At 32.0% G+C, this 23,012-nt stretch overlaps 1 protein-coding gene across 3 annotated transcripts in view; it reads right to left on the reverse strand.

Moving 5' to 3' along the window:
* LOC143250872 (transcription factor E2F5-like) overlaps positions 1-19,850 on the reverse strand; it is a 36,116-nt gene extending 16,266 nt beyond the window's left edge. For 2 of the 3 annotated variants that reach the window (XM_076502001.1, XM_076502000.1), the window contains exons 1-5: positions 19,708-19,850; positions 14,309-14,418; positions 11,841-12,111; positions 4,063-4,173; positions 1,062-1,238 (exon numbers count right to left, since the gene is read on the reverse strand). In XM_076502001.1, coding sequence (XP_076358116.1) covers positions 1,062-1,238; positions 4,063-4,173; positions 11,841-12,111; positions 14,309-14,418; positions 19,708-19,818 — 780 coding nt within the window. In that variant the 5' untranslated portion in view covers positions 19,819-19,850. Of the gene's footprint in view, positions 1-1,061; positions 1,239-4,062; positions 4,174-11,840; positions 12,112-14,308; positions 14,419-19,699 lie in introns of all 3 variants that reach the window. The other variant, XM_076502002.1, reaches the window with a different exon arrangement.
* Positions 19,851-23,012: the final 3,162 nt, after the last annotated feature.

Below are 23,012 nucleotides of genomic sequence, written 5' to 3' on the forward strand. Positions count from 1 at the left end.
TGAGGCTGTGGTGAAGAACTACAGCAAAATGGGCTACAGGACGTCCCTGAAAGTCCATATCCTTGACGCTCATCTTGATAAATTCAAGGAGAACATGGGAGCACACTCAGAGGAGCAAGGCAAGCCCTTCCACCAAGATATAAAGGACTTTGAATGCTGCTAACAAGGAGCATATAGCAAAATCATGATGGGAGACTATATTTGGGGACTAATACGTGAAAGTGATTTACATTAGTCACAAATCTCAAAAAACTACTCATTTCTAAACATTTTTGTTCATTTTTGTATAAATGTATTACAATTACATGTTAATCTTGATTCATGTTGTTTTATTCAGACCTCATAAGCATAAATACAGGCAAAAGTCTAAAATGTGCAGCACCTACTTTCTTGATTTGTTAAGATATCAATAAATTTGTCGTGCTCCATAAATTAGAGTACTTTTGAAAAATTCAATTCTGGCGAATTTTGTGTACTAAAATCCATACTTGAAAGCTACACAAATTCTTTCTTTTTAGACATTCAAATCTGCAAAACTGAAGGAGGCTTAAGAAAGAATGGTTTCAGAAATTCACACAGATCTTAAGTAAATATTACCTTATCAAAAATTTTTATTTTTGTATACTATGGATTTTTAACATTTACTACAGGCTTACCAAATTCCAAAGACATTACAAAAATTCAGAGTTATAGTGGAAGTTTGTACATATAGCTTCTAAGATCCAAGATCGAAACCATGAACACACGATTAATCCTTAAGTTAGATCAGTTTTTTTTAAACAAATTTATCTAAACTATTAATATAGCAAATTGTTTGTGGGTTTAAGAATTTGTTAGTTGCAGCATCTCTAGTAAAATTTAAGCAGGATTCAAAAATTAAATGGGTGCCATTAGTTCATTTTAAATATCGTTATTCTAAGTGGCAAAAGAAAAAACTGAAAAACAATTTCTATATTTTAGATGTTCTAGTAACATTAGATAGGAAACCTATTTTTCAATCATGATTAAAAAATATTCTTATTGTTACTAATATTTTTTAGCTTTAAAGCAAATAAACATACCTCTGTTGTTTCTGCTGCAGGTTTTGGCACTGAGGTTTGTTGTTGTCGTGTCTGTCTGGTAGAAGCACGAGGAGGTAGTGTTACTTGCTCTTGTGATAAAGCAGAAATCATAAGGCTACTGTCTTCTACATTTGTGTTTGATGAAGCATCTGGTGGATCTTCACAAAAAGGGGGGACCTGTTCTTAATAGTCAATAATTCTAACTTTTTGTTTGCTCAACTTAAAAAGTACCATTAATTACAGTATTAGGCAAAATTAACCTTTTGATAAACTGTGTAAATCTATTTTTTTAAAAAATGTCAGATATAAAAAGCTGTTTAGTGAAGACTATTAATTAATTTATTTTGTGAATTATTACTTCATGAATGATTTAATTTTTTTTTATAATAAGAAAATTAAAAGCAGATGATTGTTGGAAGTTGTGTTTATAACTTACAAATGTTGAAGCTCTTGAACATCATATGCAATCCATTCATGTTTAGGATATAAAGATTTATAGAAGAGTCTAAGTGATTGATCTATAAATAGCAGTAAGCAGACAAAAAAGAGAGAAAGAAGGAAGTCAAATTTAAAGCTGAATGAAGAAAGAGAGTTTCAGTTGGAGATAGGTAAAAAAATGTAATGTTAACCATCATAGGAGAGAACAGCAAAACAAGCGAGATTAACAGTTTTCTGACATTTTAGTAGAATAATCTGTCTCAAAGGGTGTTCTAAAGCAACTTGAACTTTATGAGAACTTTGACAAAAAGCAAATGATTATTTGTAAGTAGGCCTAAATACAAAAAAAAAAGAAAAGTATCATATTCAGGACACAATTGTGATAACGCAAGTGAATTATACACCGATACTGTTTTGATAAGAGAGAGAGAAGAAAGGGAATAAGTGAATTGTACAATAATGGTGTTTACGATAAAAAACTGAGGAAAATAGTTCAGCTTGTGAAGTGAATTCTAAAGCAATTGAATTAACCTGAGTAAACTTTTTACAAAAAGAAAACTGTATAGTATTTATGTTACAACTATGATTTACATAGTGTAAAGAATATTGGTTTAACATGTTTTGAATATATTATTTTAAAATTAGCAGAATGTGTGTTGTTCATTTATTATTGAATTTGTCCCCTGCTGGTACAGCAGTAAGTCTATGGATTTACAATGCAAAAACCAGGGGTTCGATTCCCCTCGGTGGACTCAGCAGATAGCCCGTTGCGCGTTTGCTATAAGAAAACACACACATCACTGAATTTATCACTAACAAGTCACAGAACCTACTGAAGAATCATTAGCCTAACACACCCATATTAACTTATTTACTATATACAACTTAAAATGCAATATTTCTCATATTTCAAGCTATAAAAATTTCACATATTAATAAGTATACAATATAAAAACATATACAGCCCTTAGTCACTTTATAGAGACCCTCATTTTCTAAGAACAACCATAACGTTCACATCTGACAGACTACTATGTATAAAAAAAGAATACTATATTTTTCATATGAACTTACTGTCTAAACTTACGTACTGATACTTCACTTGTTAATATTCAATTAAAACAAATAGTAGATAAAAGACTCGAAGACATATTTAATGGTAGTAAAACTTTATCAAAAAAACAACCTCAAAATCTGTACAAATCATTGAATAAACCTAAAGAAAGATTTTTTGTAAAGCAGGTATTTTCAGTTATGAAAGGAATTTGCTTTTCATAAAGAATTATTGTTTTTCATTAATAATTCACATAAATAGTTTATGTTCAATTGCAAAATGTTATTGAAATGTTTTTGTTACAGATTTACTGCAAAATTATATCCTGCAGGGTGATATTTGAAGTAATTAAACCAGTACAAAAATTAATAAAGGGGTCAAAAAGTTAGAATTATCTAATATTTCAGTGTTTTGTTACATATATGAATATATATTTATTGGAAACTTAATTCTAACCTATAACTTTTAATGAAACTATCAATTTTAACATTGTTAGTAGCTACAGAAACTTTACATAGGAAAATTAAGTTTTCGTCAGTGTTGAAACAAATTAATTTTCACCATAATTTACACATGCTCAGAAGCAACATGTTATGTAACTAGAAACTTTTATTTCTTACCACATGGTTGCTTACAAAATATTAAGTTGTATAGTAAATAGTATGTTAGTTCCTTATTACTATAACAGTTACTGTTAAAGTTAATGAACTATATTTACAATAATATTAGTAATGTTTGATTACGTACATTATTCTTGAAGCTAATTAACAAACTTTGCATGAATATTTATGAAACCATTCAATGCAGCTGAAACATATTTTCCAGCACATTTTAGCATTGTAAATCCAAAGACTTACCACTGTTCCACTGGGGGATCCAAGCTGCAGAGAAAGGGTTTAAGTACATCAAACAAAAATTACTGTTCAAAGTTCTAAAATTAAAAGTTGTTTGGTGATTCTGAATAAATATTGTACAATATCTGTGAGAATGTGAATGTAGTTTCAATCAAGACACAATGTATTATTAATTACATTTGTTTCAAATATGCTAAACAACATATAATAGAATATAATATATATTCTTGTATATTATTTTACTTATATATTCATACTAATGATTCTTTTACAATGGCTTTCCTTCCAGGTTTAGAGTACATACAACTTTTCTTTTTTCTGCACATTTACACATTATAAAATAGAAAGCATTGACACTCACCCAACTGATTAGTTTGTTCCACTTCTGTGACTAAATTTTCCTGTTCTTACTTATAACTAATATCTACACAATAGCTCCACCTACACATTTCAACAAACACCACACAAGTGATAACATCAAAGTTTCAACTTGCATGCTGATGTCTGGAAATTGACACCTTATATCTAATATTTAAATTAGCACACTGTTTTAATTTCAAGAGTTTTGTTAAAGCTTTCACATATGCCTTAGAATATTAGAACTTTTCACATGAATGGAATTTACCTAGCAAAATTAAAAACTCTACAATCCCACCTGAACTATAATAGGGCTTGATGAAGCACTCTCCTTGTTCACTAGAAGAACATTAATAGGTCCAGAAGCTGACTTCAAATGTATTTGATATTTCTTCTTCTGTGTTCCATGCTATAAAAGACATCACAGATCCATCTCTTGTCAGTTTTGACTTAAATTCATGTTCTCAATTATAATGGTTTAATTAAAAAAACTAATGTTTTTCCCAAAATTAATAAATTAACCACAAAAGGATGACAAGATTAACATTGTAGTTTAACACCTTGCAAAAAATAGGAATAGTATATCCTTTAATTGAAGTTTTATTAATTATGAAAACTTTTTCAACTAACTTAATCTGGAACACATAGCAGAAACTGTCATAAAACATTAGTTTTTGTTAAAAACTTCCTAGTTTAATCATCTCTTTATGGATAGGTTAAAGTTCACATCTTGACCTCTTATTTAAAGAGTTATATTCAAAATTTAAGCAAGCTACTTTATTACCATTGCATATGAATAAAACTGACATCAAGTAACAGTTAATAACTTTTGAGTTCTTAATTTTATAATGAAATATTTTAAAAAATCTTCAACCTCCTCTAGTATAAGAATTATAACATTCCTTCTCTATCACGTCACAGAATTTAGTATAAATTACTCATTACAATACACATATTACTAAGGCAAAGAATAATTTTTATAGCCTTTAATGCAATTCATATCCAGAGCCACATGATAGAAAATCAGACCCACTTGCCACATTCTCTCTTTCACAAACTCCCAATAGTTCTCCCTAACATTTTATACCTTATTACTTATAATCAATAGAAAATTAAAGTTTTAATCTATTAAAAGATGTATTATATTATTCTGTTTCTCCTCCAGTCTAAAAATTTCTCTTGCTCTATTCACATCAACAAGGCTAGCAAAATATTAAGGCTCTCAAACACAGAGTTAAAAAGCCAGGTAAATTACGATAGTTACAAGAGATTGTTCACTTTGTGCATGATATTATTCTGTTCTTAGGTGCATTATTCAGTTACATAAAAATTTAGTGTACTTGTAACATCAGAATGAAAAAGTAGACTTAGGTTTCATCAATAGTTGACAACAAAATATAAAATATATAGGCAAGTACCATATATTTTTCATATATATTTTTTACTCATTGTTAACTAAAATATAAGAACCAGAAATTTATTAGAGTAAAAAAGATAATGAACAAAAATTATTCATGAAGTATGAGGTATGCTCACAAGCTCTAAGTAATTCAATACAATAACTTAAGCATCTGCTGAGTAATTTACATGTGTAGTAGAATTATTAGCTAGCCACAGGCCAAATGCCAATAAAACAAAATCCAAGTAAACAGATATATATCCTCCTACAATCTTTAAGATATTCAAGAAAAACAGTTATAGTTTCTTGTTACAATTTACAGTCATTCTGAAAAAACAAAAGATAACATTTTCTTACACTGAAAATGTATTTCTAGTACATACCTACCTCTTCCTACCCAAAGCTATATTTTAGTACTACTAAAACGTTTTCTGCTAACAGCACACCAGTCTTTTATACCCCATCAGTTTCATGCTATTTTAGAACATGTGACTACCCTTTCCAATTGTACTGCTCCCTCTACACTGGTGCTCTTAGTTCCCTCCACTAATCATCACTTTTGAGAATTGGCAGGTACAAACCAAAAACACCACAATGCCAGTGAAGAGTGAGGGTGAGAAGTGGATGAGTGGAGGTAAATACCTATTAGAAATACATTTTTAAGTGTAAAAAAAAATGTTAACTTCCAATATGGTCTTGCCTCCTCTCACTCAGAGCTAAAATCCTATATTGTAAAGGTGGAGAGGCCACTGAAGGAATGTCAGTATCCAGTCAAGCAGAAAGAGACTACCCTAAAAGAACAGGTGTGCAACACTCAGGGAGAAGCACCTTGGATACATATAAAACCAACTGCAGTCCTCCTGAGTAAAGAACATCCACCAGAAGCATCTTGGAGTACATCAGTTTATGCCAAGTGGATTCCATCCAGGTAGAAAACATCCACTGGATGGACTACACTGGGAGGAGGGAAGGCCCAACATGCACCAGGTGATCCAGAAGTATGAAACACCAGAAACAGTGCAATGGGTATCTGTAATTCCCTATTCTGAACAGCAGAAAGACCCACATTGGAAGGATCACAGGTCAGTAGGGATGGGCATAAATTTGCCATCTGTTTTACGTGTGAAATCCACGTGACAGTCCTTTATATATGAAACAGTGATTTATATATATATATATATAGACAACACACACAGACACACCACTAGATAGGTGGCCAGCAGTCTTACATAAACACTCCATCTCAACAATAAGCATTATAGAGATATACAGATTTAGTGCAAATATAATATTAAGCATACCTGACCAAACAACACCTGCCACCAGGTAGTATAATGAAAGATGATGTAGATCAACTAAATAAGTTAAAAAATAATAAGTCAACTTGGCAAAGGCAAACAGGCACATGTAGAATCACCACAGGCAGAATACAATATCTTCCCAAGGAAGACACAGTTATGTTGTGCAGAAAACATGTGACAAATGTATTAAGAGTTGTTCACATACCAGCCTGAACAATCTCCTACAAAGGACAGTGGATTCCAACAGCTAAAAACATAGTTAGATAATGAATGTGATGCAACTAAACATTAAGTAAAAGGCAGCCTTCTGTGAATAAGTCAGAACACATTAGCTAAAAGAGTTGCCAAACCCGTTGGAAAGCAATGTGGTTCGAAAGTGTGGGATATCTATGGAAAGTATCCCAGGCCCATTTTTGAGCCTTCTGTGCCAAGTGGCAAGCAGGATTCCACCACAGACGAGAATGTCGTGGAAAACGTCTCGAGGTTTTAGGAATACGCTGAGCAGCTGCTTGTATAATAGTCAATTACCGCTGCCACACAGTCATCTATCGATGGCTGACTGACAATGGTAGGATCAAGTTCTGCAAGAGCAGTGAAAGTGGACCAGTCTGCCTAATCCAGCTTCCACTGGGGCACGCTGATAGGGTGGCATCGACCATGGCCAGTCTCTCTCAAAAGTATAGGAAAATAATCACTGCCTAGTGGATTATTGTCAACCCTCCATGAAAAATGGGAAAATAATGAAGGGGAGCAAACCAAAAGATCAACAGCGATAAAGGACTGACAAGGTGCATGAAAATGAGTGGAAGAACCAGTATTGAAAAGAAAAAGATTGTGATCAGAGAGCATACACTCTACAGAGCGACCCCTCCTATCAATAACAGCACTTCCCCAGAGGGGATGATGTCCATTAAAGTCCCCCAGAATTAGAAAGGGATACAGCAATTGTTCGACGAGAGCATCAAGGTATGATAGATCATATGTCTCTTCAGGGGACAGGAAGATAGACCCAGTGATGGTATGACCCAAGGAAACAGGGATAGCTATGGTCTCCAAGGGTGTGCTGAGTGACAAAGACAGGGTGGGCACATGCTGATCAACCAACAGTGCCAACCCTCCATGTACTCGTCCATCACACACCTTGTCATTTCTGAACAGAGAAAACTGCCGAAAGGTGACTATCAGCAGGTTTCAGATATGTTTCTTGTAAGGAAAGACATACAGGATGGTAGGAAGCAATCAGTGTTTTGATGTCATCCAGATTAGAACATAAACCTTGACAGTTCCATTGTATCAAGGTGGCCATTTTTAATGATTGGTAGGCAAAGTGGCTGGAGAACCCTTCTGTTTATGACCACGTCTGTTTTCCTAACAGTCCTAATTTGGAGGAGGTCAATCGACCTCCATGGATCCTGCCCTGGGTCGATTGGGCAGGTATTTGTTGTTGGAAAAGGATTCCAGTGCCTGAGGACGTAAACGAATGATTGTTTTGCATCTTGGGGTGGGAGAAAAAGATATATCTGAAGAAATGTCTGTACTTGAAACCAAAGGATGTGGATCTTGGGGTTTGTTGGAATGTATGGGAGGAACAGAGATGGGTGTAGATATTGATTCATCAACCTTTTTAACCATGGAGGTCAAAAGGCTTTTCATTTGTTTTGAAAATGATTCTCTTGGAGGCACAGAGAGATCTGTCTGCACTCCCACTGTAGTTGTGGAACTAAGTGCAATAACATATGTCCGAGATGAAGTGGCGGACAGCAATTTCCGAGCCTCAGGATAACTAATGTTATGAGTTGCAGGAAGTTATGAAAGTAGGTAGGGTGAGAACCATTGCAGTTGACACAATGTTGGTCTGTGTCACACTCATAGGCATAGTGGTCCTTGTCACCATAACAAGCACATGTCAGGGAACCACGACATGACGTCTTTGAGTGGCCGAACCTCTGAAACATCAGAGAGGGTTTGGAATGTACGACTGTACCCTGCAATTTAGATAACCTGCCTTGATGGTGGCAGGTGCACGTGGTGATGTAAATGTCAAAACAAAGATATTTGTCAGCAGTGTAATTCCATCTTTGCGAGTGGAGATGCGCCTCACTGCAGAAACTCCTTAAGTGGAGAAATCAGCGAGAATCTCGGACTCAGGGACGTTCTTCAAATCCCTCTCAACAATAACTCCTCATGATGAATTCAACGTAGCATGAGGGGTAACCTCAATAGGTACATCCCCAATAGCCTTTGAATTCAAGAGGAGTTCACTGTGTTAGGATGTGGATGTTTCAACCAATGTCTCCAGATTGAAGCTTCCTTACTGACTTTGGAGAGTCAGCAAGTCCTTCCAGTCCCTTCTGAATAAAAAAGGGGGACATTTTCCCTAAAGATTTTTCTGAAAGAGAATGTAGGATGAGAAAATGAGGTACAACTGGTGGTACAGACATTGAAGATTGCTGATGAGTCTTCAAGACGTGGTCGTTTACCTATTGACTGTTTTTTCACTATTTTATTTAAATTTTTTGTAGGAGGATCCATAGGAAAAAAGAAAATTTCAGTGCCCACTGACCTCACCCACCATGGAGCCCTACGAAGGAACACACTACAATGTTATGTAAGGACATTGCAGCAATGCCAGGGTTTCGTGAGCACTATACCCAGACACCAGCATCAGACACAATGTCCACAACACCCGTTGAGAACTTCCAATACTGGTGCTTGTTAGACTCTAGCCCAAGTGGACCAGCCGACTGACCCAAGGGGTGTCACCCAAAGGCTGTCTGTCTACAGGAATTCAAGGCCAAAGTGGTGTGTTGGGGTTGGACCCCTCAACCATCAGGATCCTCTCCTCCCCTTCACGGGTTTCCACGCACGGCAAACACATGGGTGGATGTTTAGATCCCAGAGAAGGTAATCTGAAAGAACAGAACCTTCCCTGAGAGGTCCCCTCACCACATACAGGAATCCATACCGAGGGAAGGAGGAGTGGAACTGAAGGCAAAAATCTTTAGACAGAACCTGAAAACCCATGAAACCGCCATGAAGTTTAGCTATAAAGACACATAAGCTGAACATACTTAGAGAAACTATTATGACTAATGAACCAACAAAACTAGAAATTAGTAGAATCCACAAAATGTAAAAATAATGAACGAGAAAAACTATAAAATTTTACCCAAAATAGAAATAAAAAATAAGCAACATCTAAAATAAAAAACCAGCAAAAGAAGTTGAAAGATAGAAAAACATAAATATAAAACTTGAGTCTACTCAAAGAATCAATAAGATGAAAGATATAAAAATAAAACCTACTCTGAAAAAAATTATAAAAACTAAAACTTTCCAAATACAGCAGAGAAGACATGAAAAACTGATATTATCACATGCTAAAATTAGGTTAATCCACACAAACTCTCATAAACTTGCTAAATATGGGTATACCTACTACAAGTGAGGAATACATGTTGAAAGCATACCAAAGACATCCTGGGAAAAATACCTGACACGGGACATTAGATGGAACCACAATAAGAGGTGAAAAGTGCCATAGAAAGAAATTTTGGCTCAGTAGTTATATTCTTTCTCTCAACAAAATGTAAGATGCAAATTCTCACAAACCAAAACATCTAATTCCCTTTCAGATGTCATTGACCACAAGTGGACTAGTGTCAGAACTATAGTCTACCATTGTGATAATTATATTCTTTATAAAGTATATAAAAATTTTTTTTTGTTGTAAAATTACTACATATTATAATCTAAGTTTAATACATGTTTAATCTAAGTAGCTTAAGTCTCATAAAGCTATATATTTACATATATTATTTTTCTATTATACTGACCTTCTAGTCATGCCTAGCTAACATTTCATAACTTGCATTGATGCAGTGCACACACACACTCATGTTACGTACCCAATAATACAAAGCTGCCCTTTTATCTTCCCCATCTTGGCTGTTTTAGTGAACTAGTAATTTATAATATGTAATCATATTTCAATTATTATACAGATTATTACTATTTTAGTAGTTTATTTCTAACTTATTTTTCTTAATATACAACAATAAATCTAGAAGTAAAGCAAAGAATTATCTCTTCTCGCTATAGCCTTTGAACTAGGTTGCTGCTGGGCATAGATTGTTAAGCCTTTTAAAATTTCGCACATGGAGAATATAATTTTTTTTCCTTCAAATTTTATATATACAGTTCAATAACCAAATAAAAATCATAAATAACTATATTGATACCACAGAATTCAATTAATTTATCAAGCTTAGTGACTCAGATATATTTAGATTTAAAAAAGAACTTCAAGCAAAATGAAGACAACCTACCTTCAATAAAATGTGGTAGCCTTTTCACAAATTAAAATGGCTGCAAAAACCACTCTGGAGACACTGTAAGCTGTTGATTGGTTATTCATGTCATATATTGAAGTGAGTGCATATAAAGTACTGTTTTCAAAGATGGAAAGAGTTGAGTGGAGCCACTGTGTTTCATTCAGTACATAAGCCATATTTCAGCAAAATAAAAAGATATAAGGTTCTTATTTTATATTCTAGCTTGATATTATTGAGTTCCTAATTTGAACAAAACTACAGACTTAATACTTTGACATCACAAACATCTAATTTTAAACAGTGCTGCATTCAACACGTCTGTGACTCACTAAAATCTATGTTCTTTTAATAGTTACTTTTATATTAAAAATTAACTCATATAATAAAGTTTGAATTATAATGTACAATTTGATTCCAAACTTAGTGACGTAAATTCATAAAATAATAGTTCAGTAAAATTTTGAATGCAAGTCAACAAATGTGACAACATGACCAGTAGCAAAAGGGTTAACTGCATACATATGAAGAGAAGGTAGAAAACTTTTACTAAATACAAACATTTTTGAGAAATTAAACAAATGAAATATGACAATTTTCAGGCAAAGAACTGTATTATTTTTAATCTTAATATGAAAAACATTTTGTACTAGTAGCAACCAGCATTCTGACTCCATATATGGAGAAGTTTGTAGTAAAACTACTTTATTAAAAAAATCTAATTTTTCTCTGTACAAAAGACTTGTAATGTTTACTGAAAACTTACCAAAACATTAAAAATTATATTATGGAAATTTAAGATCCTTTTGGCAGTAATGAACTTGTGTGAATAGGCCTAGCCCATAGTGATGAAGTTAAATAGCTAAAAAAAAAAAAAGCATTAATTAATTAATTGTTAATCAATTAATATTCTTTGTTTGCAAATACATCTTTTAGGAGAAAAAAATCAATATTGTTTTTCAAATTCCTCTTATGAAAACAATAAAATTATGCAAAAAAGCTACACAGATGTGAACATGTATATGAAAAGATTATAATGGCTAACCTCCTCTGGAAGTGGCACTTCTAACTGTGTCCCCGATGGGGCTTGTATCGCTAATAATGTATCCCCTTCGAAACAATTACAAATGTCTTCATGGCTGACATAGGCTAACTGGAAGTTTGTTGGGTCTTCTGTGATATTTCTTATACTTTGTTGCACCCAGGAATGGTGTAAGTCAAGTTCTTCTTCTGTATGTGCCAACAAATTCAGCTCTTCTTTCAGAGTTACCAAGCGTTCTGAAATTTCTCTTGTGTTACAGCCAGGTCCTGCCCCTCTGTTGAAACATATTTTAATTTATCTGTACATAAAGTTTTTTTTCTGTTTTTTTTTACCTATCAAGCAGATAAAATTTTCTTCTGAAATATGGGTATTTTTGAATTTCTATAATTAAATACACAAAATAACATACTTTTATGCTTAAAAGGTTTTTTTAAAACTACTTATATCTTGCAAATATTTTCAGTATTCTAAGTTTTCATAATATTCTAACCAAGTCTCTACTTGAAGCAATTCTCAAAATTGATTGTGAACATCTGTATTACAATCTTTTACACAAGTGTGCAAAGATGGGATCCTATTTAATACATGGATTAAAAACCCTGGAGTTATCTACTCTGGATTTCACTGAGTTGCTTAAAATTGTTATAGATGCTAAGCTGACAAAGGAAATTTTGTTTACGTAATGAAATATAAAATAAGATAAAATCTAAATACAAAGTTGAGTAATCACATTAACACAATTTTGGATATACAAATCGTGTGACAACCATAACTGATATAAAATTGGAGCAGGACAGCATGTATCAGAAATAAATCTGGCATTGTTTTGCATTTCATTAGTAAGATGCCACTTAAAACTGATCACTATTGAGAAGGTAATGAAAAAAGACCTTTCCTACAAAGAATTCATACACATAGACCATAAAGATAAGTCCATATAAAGGATTTGGAATTTCCAAAGTGAAAGTATCTCATGTAATTAACTCTGACAATTGTGTACTCTTTAAATGCCTTTCTGCACATCACAAAAGTTTACTGCATTACCTTCAAAATTTTATTATCAGCACAAGTTAATGAAATAAGAATTATCATAAACATTATAATTTAAATTTTTATATCGTCTAAACTTTAATTCCTTTATTTCAAAAGAAAAAATTTTAAAAATTGTTAAAATTCAGTTTTCTCTTCACAGGCTGCATGAGCATTCACAAATCTTAACTTTTCATATTATTTCAAAAACAGAACAGTTGCAATGTATCTGTGCTATCTACAAACAAAACTGTGTATAATGCTATTTACTCATCCTTGTTTCAAATTTCTTTGGGTCAATTTAGAGAAAACAAGAAATATTTTCATCCCCTGATACATCAAGACATTGCTATGCTTTTAGACTTGAGATTTGCAAACCACATGCATTTTTTTTATTTTTACATTCATGTTCATAACCAATAGAAAGAACTAATTTTAAGCTACAAATTCCTGTTGGTTATTTTAAAACTAGTGAACAGCATTTATTACCAAGTATCTCAAACCATCCTTAGCATTGTTGCTGCATTTATCCTCAATGACACTTAAGTGTTGTTTCTTGCTTAGATACATATCAGTTAGACAGTTAAATTGTATTTAGATTTGACCTTTATATTTTAGTTAATTATGTACTCCTGTTTTGAAAGTTTAGTTGTTTTTTTTTAAATCAAGTAAGAATCCACGAATACAAATGTCAGTGGCAAAAACCATTCACGTAACCAAAGGACCAGCATACAAAATAATTAAAAGCAATCTCCATTTTTAAAAGCAATAAAAGTCGTGTGTACAAGTTGCTTTTACATCATATCTTTTGAACTATCCTACACCTTAAGTAGCTGGATAATGAAATGGGTATTCATGTTATTCCATACAAAGATATACCAATACAGTTGCCAGATACAGCACTTATGAATTTCCATGTGATCCAACTACAGAAGAGGGCAATAGGAAACAGCCACTCTCAAGCACTGAATGGCTTATGTAAAGCACAAGAAAATGTAGGGTACTTTGTACATCACAACTTTATGATATAGGCTTTTGCAATGGAAGCTATACTGCAGGGACATCATCATGATGCACAGTCACCAGAGAGAGAATGATCAAATGAGGCAATATGGACTTATAACCATGTTTTGGGGCTCCAAACTTATTTTAATATAACTTACCAACTTCTGTATTAACATTCATAAATATTGGAAGCGTAGATCCGGACTTGTTTTTCAGTAATTTCTTGTCTTTAAGCTATATGGTTTGTCTAAGTATTGCACACTAGTGAATTGTATTTTTAACTTCTAAGCATAGCAAGCTGCTTACTCATGCACAGATGGAAAGAATAAATTTATCTTTGAAGAAGGAAAACCACAAGTAAACTTTACAACAATTTAGTTCCAGATTACAGAATATTAATCTGTTTCAAAATGTTGTGTTTACAAGTTAGTACTTACTTCCACTGGATACTGTTCTTGGACTTTTTCTCAATCAGTCCAATCCCTTCAAGTACATTGGTGATATCATATATTCTTCTTTTCTGTCGCACAGCAAGCGTGTCAGCTGCCTGTAACATAAGAAAAGTAAACAAAAAACTGTATTTCATACACACTTGGATAGATAATAAAGCCACACTAAATGTTCCTTTTTTTTAACTATATATTAATTTCAAAGAATTAAAAATAAATATTTAACTTGCATAAAAGGCAGGGAAACTTAAAGTAACAATGAGTTTTGTTGTCAACACTAGCTTTGTTTTTAAAATTATATGAATTGTACTTTGGCTAAAATCAATCCAAAATACATAAATGAAATTGTGTTTCCATTTCATTAAAAGATTATAAAACCCTAATGCTATGAACAGGTGAATCTGTCTTCACATTTCTCCATTTTAGTACCAACCAACTTTCATACTGATACAAGACTAAAGTTTCAGATTAATGGAGACTTTCATACCTTTCACAAAAAAAAGAAACAGAATAATCTGTAATTTTTGAGAAATGTAATCATATCCTTGCATAAAACAACAATTAAGATCATACGAAAAGTAGCACTGAATATCCATTAAGATCACTGTTAATCCTAAAATAAAAACTTCCAAGTTCAAATAAAATTGAATATTATTTTTGCATCTATATATACTGGAAACAAAAACTGGGAATAATAATAATAATAATAGGCATCACTGGTTGCCAAATTCTTTAATTCTGAGGCTCTCTTCATGTGATTAAATATTTGAGGCTCCCCAACTTTAGTATGAAGATTGAAAAACAATGACAGCTCCTTTTGACATCCTGTATCACTTAACTAATTGAACAATTTTTATTGGCTTATTGTTTATTTAGAATTAAAATTAATTTAGAATATTTGTTTTCAGCTCATTTTTGGTAGCTCCCCAGAGAGAAACATAGCTCCAACTTTGGAAAACACTAATCTATATAACAAACTACTCATTCATAAAGGAGTTATTTATCATTAATTTATTTTTTAAAAATTATCAAAAGACTCACGAGATCCAGGCTTTAAGACCTTACAATTATTATACATTTCAATAAAGTGCTTCTGTGTGTGTGTGCATACAATACCTCCGTAAATCAATTTGGAAGCTCTAAACATCTTGAACACCAGAAGCAAGACATCCATAGCTCTTTTAAACTTTGGTGAAAGACAAGATTTCTCTTTAATAATTTTTTTTTCTTTCTCATGATATAACATTTTACGAAATAATGTTTCAAAGCTCTGCCTTTATCAAACTTTTTACATAAAAAGTGTTTATAATTTCTAAACTATTTGTGAACATTATTTCAAAAAAATAATAAAAACAGTACCTTTTGTCTTAGATTTTATTTGTTGCAACTGATCAGAAAGTTACATTTTGTATATCCAAACAGTTTTAACTACTCTGATATTCATTACCATTCAACAGGAGAATCATTTATTTTTCTGTCCTAGATGCACGTTCCAACATTTTTCAAAATTCAAGTATATCTTTTATATTCTTGAAAATGTCTTAAAACTGATGTTATCAACAATTATCTCAGCATCTCATAAAAATATGAGTTTGACTAACAAATTAATTGGTGTAAAAGGTTGTAAGAAAACTTGTGTCAAACTGAATTTTTAACAAAAAAGGCACATATTGCACAATGTCCTGTAGAACTTTCATTAGCTTTAAAAGTAGGCTGGTGACATTATTAAAGCACTTAGGTAACCACTAACAGGAGGACAATATTGTACAATATATGGCACATTTTCCTTGCTTGAGAGTTAGAAATTGTTTCAAAATTATTTCAAAACAGCTTTTTAAGGCAAAAAGAGATACAAGAAAGGTTGAAGTGAGAGTGATGGTGCTAATGGAATAATACAAAAGCTAGAGGACAAGGCCAGAATACCTGGGTAGATGAGTTGTAAATAATGAAAGTAGCAGGAGTCATCCAGAACCAAATAAAACCACTATCTTGACTCCAAATTTCCCTCCACAAGTAGAAAACTAATCACTAAGTCAATCTTAACAAAGTTGGTATCAAAAGAATACATGATCTTCAAATGTAAAAATGAACATTGGATCAAACATTTTCTAAAATTCAAGGGTAGAGAAGGATGATTATCTTGATATAATTACTTATGTTTGTTTATTTTGGAATTTTGCACAAAGCTACATGAGGGCTATCTGCACTAGCCACACCTAATTTAACAGTGTAAGACTAGAGGGAAGGCAGCTAGTCATCACTACTCACCACATTTTAGGCTACTCTTTTACCAACAAATAGTGGGATTGACCGTCACTTATAACACCTCCACGGCAGGAAGGGCGAGCATGTTTGGTGCGATAGGGATTTGAACCCGCAACCCTTAGATTATGAGTCAAACACCTTAACCCACCTAACCATGCTGGGTCTAATTACTTATGAGTATCAAGTACATCATCTAAAAGCAAAACAGTTACTCAAAGTTACTGTTTCCAATTGTTCCAACCATCCAAGAACTCAAAATATTACCATTGTGACTTCTCATTACTTTGGAATAATCCAAGTTTGTTTAGCTTAAGTGATAAATGTCGTGATTTACAAAAGTAATTAATAAATCAAAATTAGTGCTTCTCATTATTATTTTCAATCATTCCAACTATCAAAATCTCTTGTGAGGATGATTGTTGGTTAAAAATAATTAATGAGCACTATGACTAACTGATCAGCAAGTTACACTAATCAATGAGATATAATCCAGGGTTCCTTTTAATTAGAAATACCAGCCAAAATATCATAGAAACTGTGACATATCATGCATCATAACATTAGTCTTTTGAGAGATAAGTTATTTAGAAATTCATCAACAGATTGATATTTCTAATTTTTATCATATCATAAAATTTGTGTGCTAGAGCAATTCTAAAGCCTAAGATTTACATAGCAAATTTAGATTACTTTGCTATATACATGTAATTCATCAAGATATCTTAAGAAAACCTGCATTAATATATTTAACATCTGTGTATTCTACAGGGTGTTTGGAAAGTCACTGTGCACTTATATATTTATTAACAGACATGTTTCAATATAGAATACAGGAGGTAAATATGAATGACAATTATAAACAATATTGAAAGCGACCCCCATTGGCATCAATACAGGCCTGGATTATTCTTATTTTGTTTCTAAACATCGACATCAGTTGCCGGCTTGAAATAGACTGAATAAAATATGATTACAAAACTGCACAGTGACTTTCTGAACACCCTGTACTACCTATGAAAGCAGAAGCATATGAAAGAACACCAAATCTGTAACACAAGAAAAACTTTCTAAAAAACACATACAGACCACAAATACTATTAGTAAAATCTAATGAAATTAAAAAATATATGAAATAAAATATTGTGTGTGAAAAAGTAAAATAAAATAACAGTTGGAGCTTTTTTCACAGTATATACTGCTTCAGTAAATAAATGTAAAAAATAATAAGTTACTTAAACTTGAACATATGAATCTGATATTCAATTATGGTTATAAGCATTTGAATTATCAAATTAAGAAAAAATATAATACTTAGATATTTTAATAACTACATATATGAAAATACACTGAACTAGCCTAATGATAGCACTACCAAACAAGAAAAACCTGTCACACTTAGAATTAAATAATGCAAAAAATAATCCTGATAAGAGCTGGATTCTTAAAATTAGAAATATCCATCTGTTGATAAATTTATAAAAATGTTGTTAATAATTTCTCATAAAGCTAAAACCTTGATTAATGCATTTTCCCAGTTTTTTAACATATTATACTTCATATTTATAATTGAAAAGAGCTTTTGATTAAAAGTTAAATGATTAGAAGAAACTGATATATTTTCTTGGGCTCATTAATCAATTACATTCAACTAATCAGTTATTCATAATGTTTCTTAGACAGTACTAATCAGAAACACAAATTTCAATTGAATTACTATTTTTCTTAGTGACACTAAACAACTAAGCTAAATATCCTTAAATAAAGCAAAAATAATGATAAAAACCACAACAATGATATTTTGACTGTTTGAATAGCTGAAGTAATCTTAAAGCTCAGTAACCAGTGTTTCCATTTAGTAACTTTCCCTTTAGTTGGAAGTTCAAAAAGAAAAAAAAAGGGGGGTGGACAGTGCATGAAGCCAATCACTTGCCTCCCCCTTACTCAGCAGCTTAATAAGTAAAGATAAACAAACATTAGAAGCAAGAGGTACCAAACAGTTGCCTTCACCCAAGAATATAGGGGAGGTGTTGAAAGGTTCTGCAAGACAGTTGTCTTCACTTTAGTCATCAGTTCAACATTGGTGACAATGGCAAAAAGCCTTATTAGCCTTATATAGAGATGGTAAAAAAGTTTGATGGAAAAAGGAAATCAATCCCTCAGTCCTTGAATTGTGACCTCTCCCCTTAAATCACCAAAGTTGAACAAACTTGAAGTGGAAGAAAAATAAAAAAACATTGGGCAGATAGCCTATTATGTAATTTTGTGCTTAACATCAAATAACCAAAACTGCAATATTTTGATTAGAGGGTTGGTTACAATAATCAAAAACTTTAATTTTAATAATTTCACGACAATTGATATTTTTTTAAATTTTGATTAATCAAATGTTAAAATAATCAAGGAGAATAGCAACCAGATACGAATTTTGATTAATCATTTACTTAATATTAGTGCAATTAATTAATCGACCAATCATTTAACTTATTTCAAATCACACTGATCAATGTAATCTCTGCTCATAGGTAACAAATAAGTCCTCTAAATTGTCTAACTCTATGAATTAAATTTCCCACAAGTTTGTTTTAAATTTTACAGCTTGTGTTGGTCTTTTAAAATATGTTAATTCTCACTTGCAAAGTGACATTCTAACTTATAAGTGAATATGTACTGTATTTGTGTGTGTGTATTTTTTATAGCAAAGCCACATCGAGCTAGATGCTGAGTGCACAAAGAGAAACTGAACCCCTGATCTTAACATTGTAAATCCATAGACTTACAGCTGAGGTGATATGTGAATATGTAAGTTACATATTTATAATTTGGCTCAATTTTGAGTTTTTGTTACGTTTTGACTTTAAACAGAACTTTCCTAGTACAGTAGCAGTATTACTAAACCTGTGATTATGATTTATGTTTCCAATTCCACAACTTTTAAATATCTTACACTGCCCCAACTGCATCTTAGTCTGTAAAAGTTTATCATTATTATTAGTCCAGAACTAAGTTTAATCTTAGTCTAATTATCTAATAATTTTAAGTTCAAAACACTGTTACTGTACTCATTAAAAATTCCACTCCTGATAAAAGTCAAATATTCAAACATTCTTGGCTTACTAGCATACCACTTTTAAATCCAATACACCATCCTTAGCTTCTTGCAGTAATGACACAAACTTTGTTGTTAATAGTCCCAAACTTTTCTCATGCCTACTTGGTGTACCTACTTCTGCCATTTTAATTTTTGTGCCATAGACTCAGAGCCGTTAACATCTCGTTAAGTCCCGCATATAACGTGCTTTGTTGATATTGCGTATTTTATCAATTAAAAAAAAAAGCGTTATAAATATTATGATAAGTATAATTGATAAAAAAAATAAATATATTACGTTTCTTTCTTTGTTTCCAGAGCAAAGCCACTATAAGCTATCTATTGTGTCCACCGCAGGGAATCTAGTCCCAACTTTTAGCATTTCAAATACATAGACTTATCGCTGCCCCACCAGAAGACAAATTTATTACGAACTTCTAATCAAAACTAAGATTAGATCTGAAATAATTTAAAAGCAACAAAAATATTAATGAAGAGTAATCTCTATATAATAAACTGACTACAAATACACAATATAATATTGATTGTATTAGACTGAATTATCAGATAAAAACGCGTGTTGTTAAAATATATTCGGCTGTATCCTGATAGTACGTTATAAAGTTCGGCCAGTTTAGTAATTTTAGATTCGTACAAAATGCTAATACCAAGTTAATAATGCAAAATAACCTTCATAAGTACATTTAAAATGTTATTATAATGTATGCAAGCATTGCTTAATATTTAAACAGTTAAATTTAATAAAACTATATAGACGTATACCCATACTGCTGTTACATTAATTCTCGGTAAAATTGTTTTTACGCAAAGTATTTGTGGTGTTTCCGAACAAGTATTAGATAGATTCAGTACTAACATTATGGTTGACCAAGAAATCTGTGGATTAAGCTGTATTTTTAAAACATGAGTGAGCTTTATAGTGTCTAAAACGTTAAGACTAGATAAGTTTGAATGAGATCATTACAGTCGTCCATTGACTTGGCACATCATATTTTTAAAACTGCATACTACATCCAGTTCTTAAGAAATTTTCAAGGATTAGAAGTGTATAATAATTGTATTCTAATCACACTATTTCTGACTGATACACTGCCGACGAAACCTTTCACTCAATCCACAGTTAATCAGGATGGCTAGGACACAATAAACTCAGGAAATGTCGGAACACTATTTATATACCCCATATATTACAGTAACAGAACTAGATTTCGAGATATTGTAATATCTTAATATTTTATCAGCATTTTGTGAAATACTGTGTAATCAACTCAATACAGACATTTATTTAATTGGACAGCTTGATGGGTAAAATGCATAAATTTTTGATAACTTCAACACTTTATTATTCTTGTGTAAAAGTCCAAATTTGTTGTTCATAATTCTCGATATGACTGTAGCGAATTGCACCATTTTTGCTTCATTCCCACGCTCAACTGTTCTATTCAAGAATCATGAAATCCTCAAGTGTTCAGTTTGCTATAACATTCAGCTGAGCATAAAAGGGACTGAGTCAGATGCCCTTCTCTCATTTGCCTCTCACTCACTCAATTGCTAACTTCGTCTCTCTCTACGCACAGTCAAAACAGCCTGATCTTCTTCCTCACATCATACTCGCAATATAATTAAATTCTGTAAAATATTTTTGTTTTTTAATCTTTTAAACTCTAGTTCTGTAGACAAAAGTTCTTTTTATATTTTTTAAGAAAATTATTTGAAATAATGGCTGCCTCCAGTTCAAGTAAAACCCTAAAGTGCAAAAAACACCCAAACAGTTTCTGCTACATTTGTGGAAAATATATTACAATTATACGAAGGAAAAACATCACGCACAAGGTAATGGTAGCGATGACGATGCCAAAAAACATTGCAAACACGAATATAGGAATTATACAACAATACATATTACATCCCTACATGATTTTTAATAAAACATTTATTGTCATACTGTAAAATTTATTAATACAAAATGGTTATGAGGTGGTCAGTTCGACTGCCCTCGTAGCGAGAGTCTATAATAACCAAGGCATGTTTTGCCTTAACTTACTTTTCTTTGTTTATAAGTTATAGGCTCTTAAATAAACAATATTGATACTTCTCTTGATATGACCATAGTACTATGATGAACAAACTACATACTAACAGTCAGGAATATATAACTTGTAACTGCAGTAATATTAACTTCAAGTATGAATTTAACAGTATAACAACAAATTTTAACATTGAAAGTTATACAGGGATGTTGGATGGTCGTTGCATAGATATAACACATCTATATTATTGCCTGAATTCTTTTTGTCAGTGTTTGTTTGTTTATACTTAAGCACAAAGCTACACTGTGAGCTGCTCTGTCCACTACGAGTATCGAAACCTGGCTTCTTGCACTGTAAGTCCGCAGAATATACCGCTATACCACTGGGTGGTTTTTGGTACTGTCATCCCAACATCATTTCACATTTACAAACGTTTTGTGATGTTTTTACCCTTGACTGAAAGTTAGTGTATTCTATGAATGTCTGTAATAAGATATATTATTTGCATTGATTTTTTTTTGCATGTTCACTTCCTACATAATATAGAGGTTGGTTCTAGGATGTATAGAATACAAAGCATTGTGTATCCTACATGTTACAGTTACTTAATACTCATCTGTTATTGGCTAGTAATCTCTGTTTCACCCTGTGCTTATACTTTTTAAAGGAACACCAAATATTTGTACAAAAGCAAACTTCAAATGGTAATGACAGCATACGTTACACTGGAATTACAATGTATTAAAACTTACTACTAGTTAATAAAACTAAGTAATGACATCGTGCACTGCCAAGGAACATATATAGTTTTTAAATTGACATTAGTGATAAAGTATGATAGTTATAGAGATATCTCGAGTGAAATAAATATGTGAACAGTTTTCTGGGTTTGTAACTTTCTGGTTTGTTATCTCAGCGATAATTTCCTGCCTTGTTTTTTCGTTTGTTGAGTAGAGAACCAAATGAAAGCTAATTGAAATCATGTTTTAAAATAAAACTCTCTGTAACTGTTGATTTTTGTAGCGTACATATTTATATTATGTCTATTGAATACCTTGGCCATCCCTATATATGAATCTATTGACTCTAACATGATGATGACATTACATTGATTCACCAGTTGAATATCTTAACACTGTAATAAATACCTTAAAAGCTCTTGGTTTATCCAAACTCCATATACTAAACTAATAATTCAAAAATTTTCATAAGTAAATATTAATAGCAAGAATATTATTAAAATAATATTTAAATGTTGTATCGAATAAAATTCGTAATATTTAATTAA

Source organism: Tachypleus tridentatus, chromosome 5, assembly GCF_004210375.1.
Source record: "Tachypleus tridentatus isolate NWPU-2018 chromosome 5, ASM421037v1, whole genome shotgun sequence".
Taxonomy (NCBI): Eukaryota; Metazoa; Arthropoda; class Merostomata; order Xiphosura; family Limulidae; genus Tachypleus; species Tachypleus tridentatus.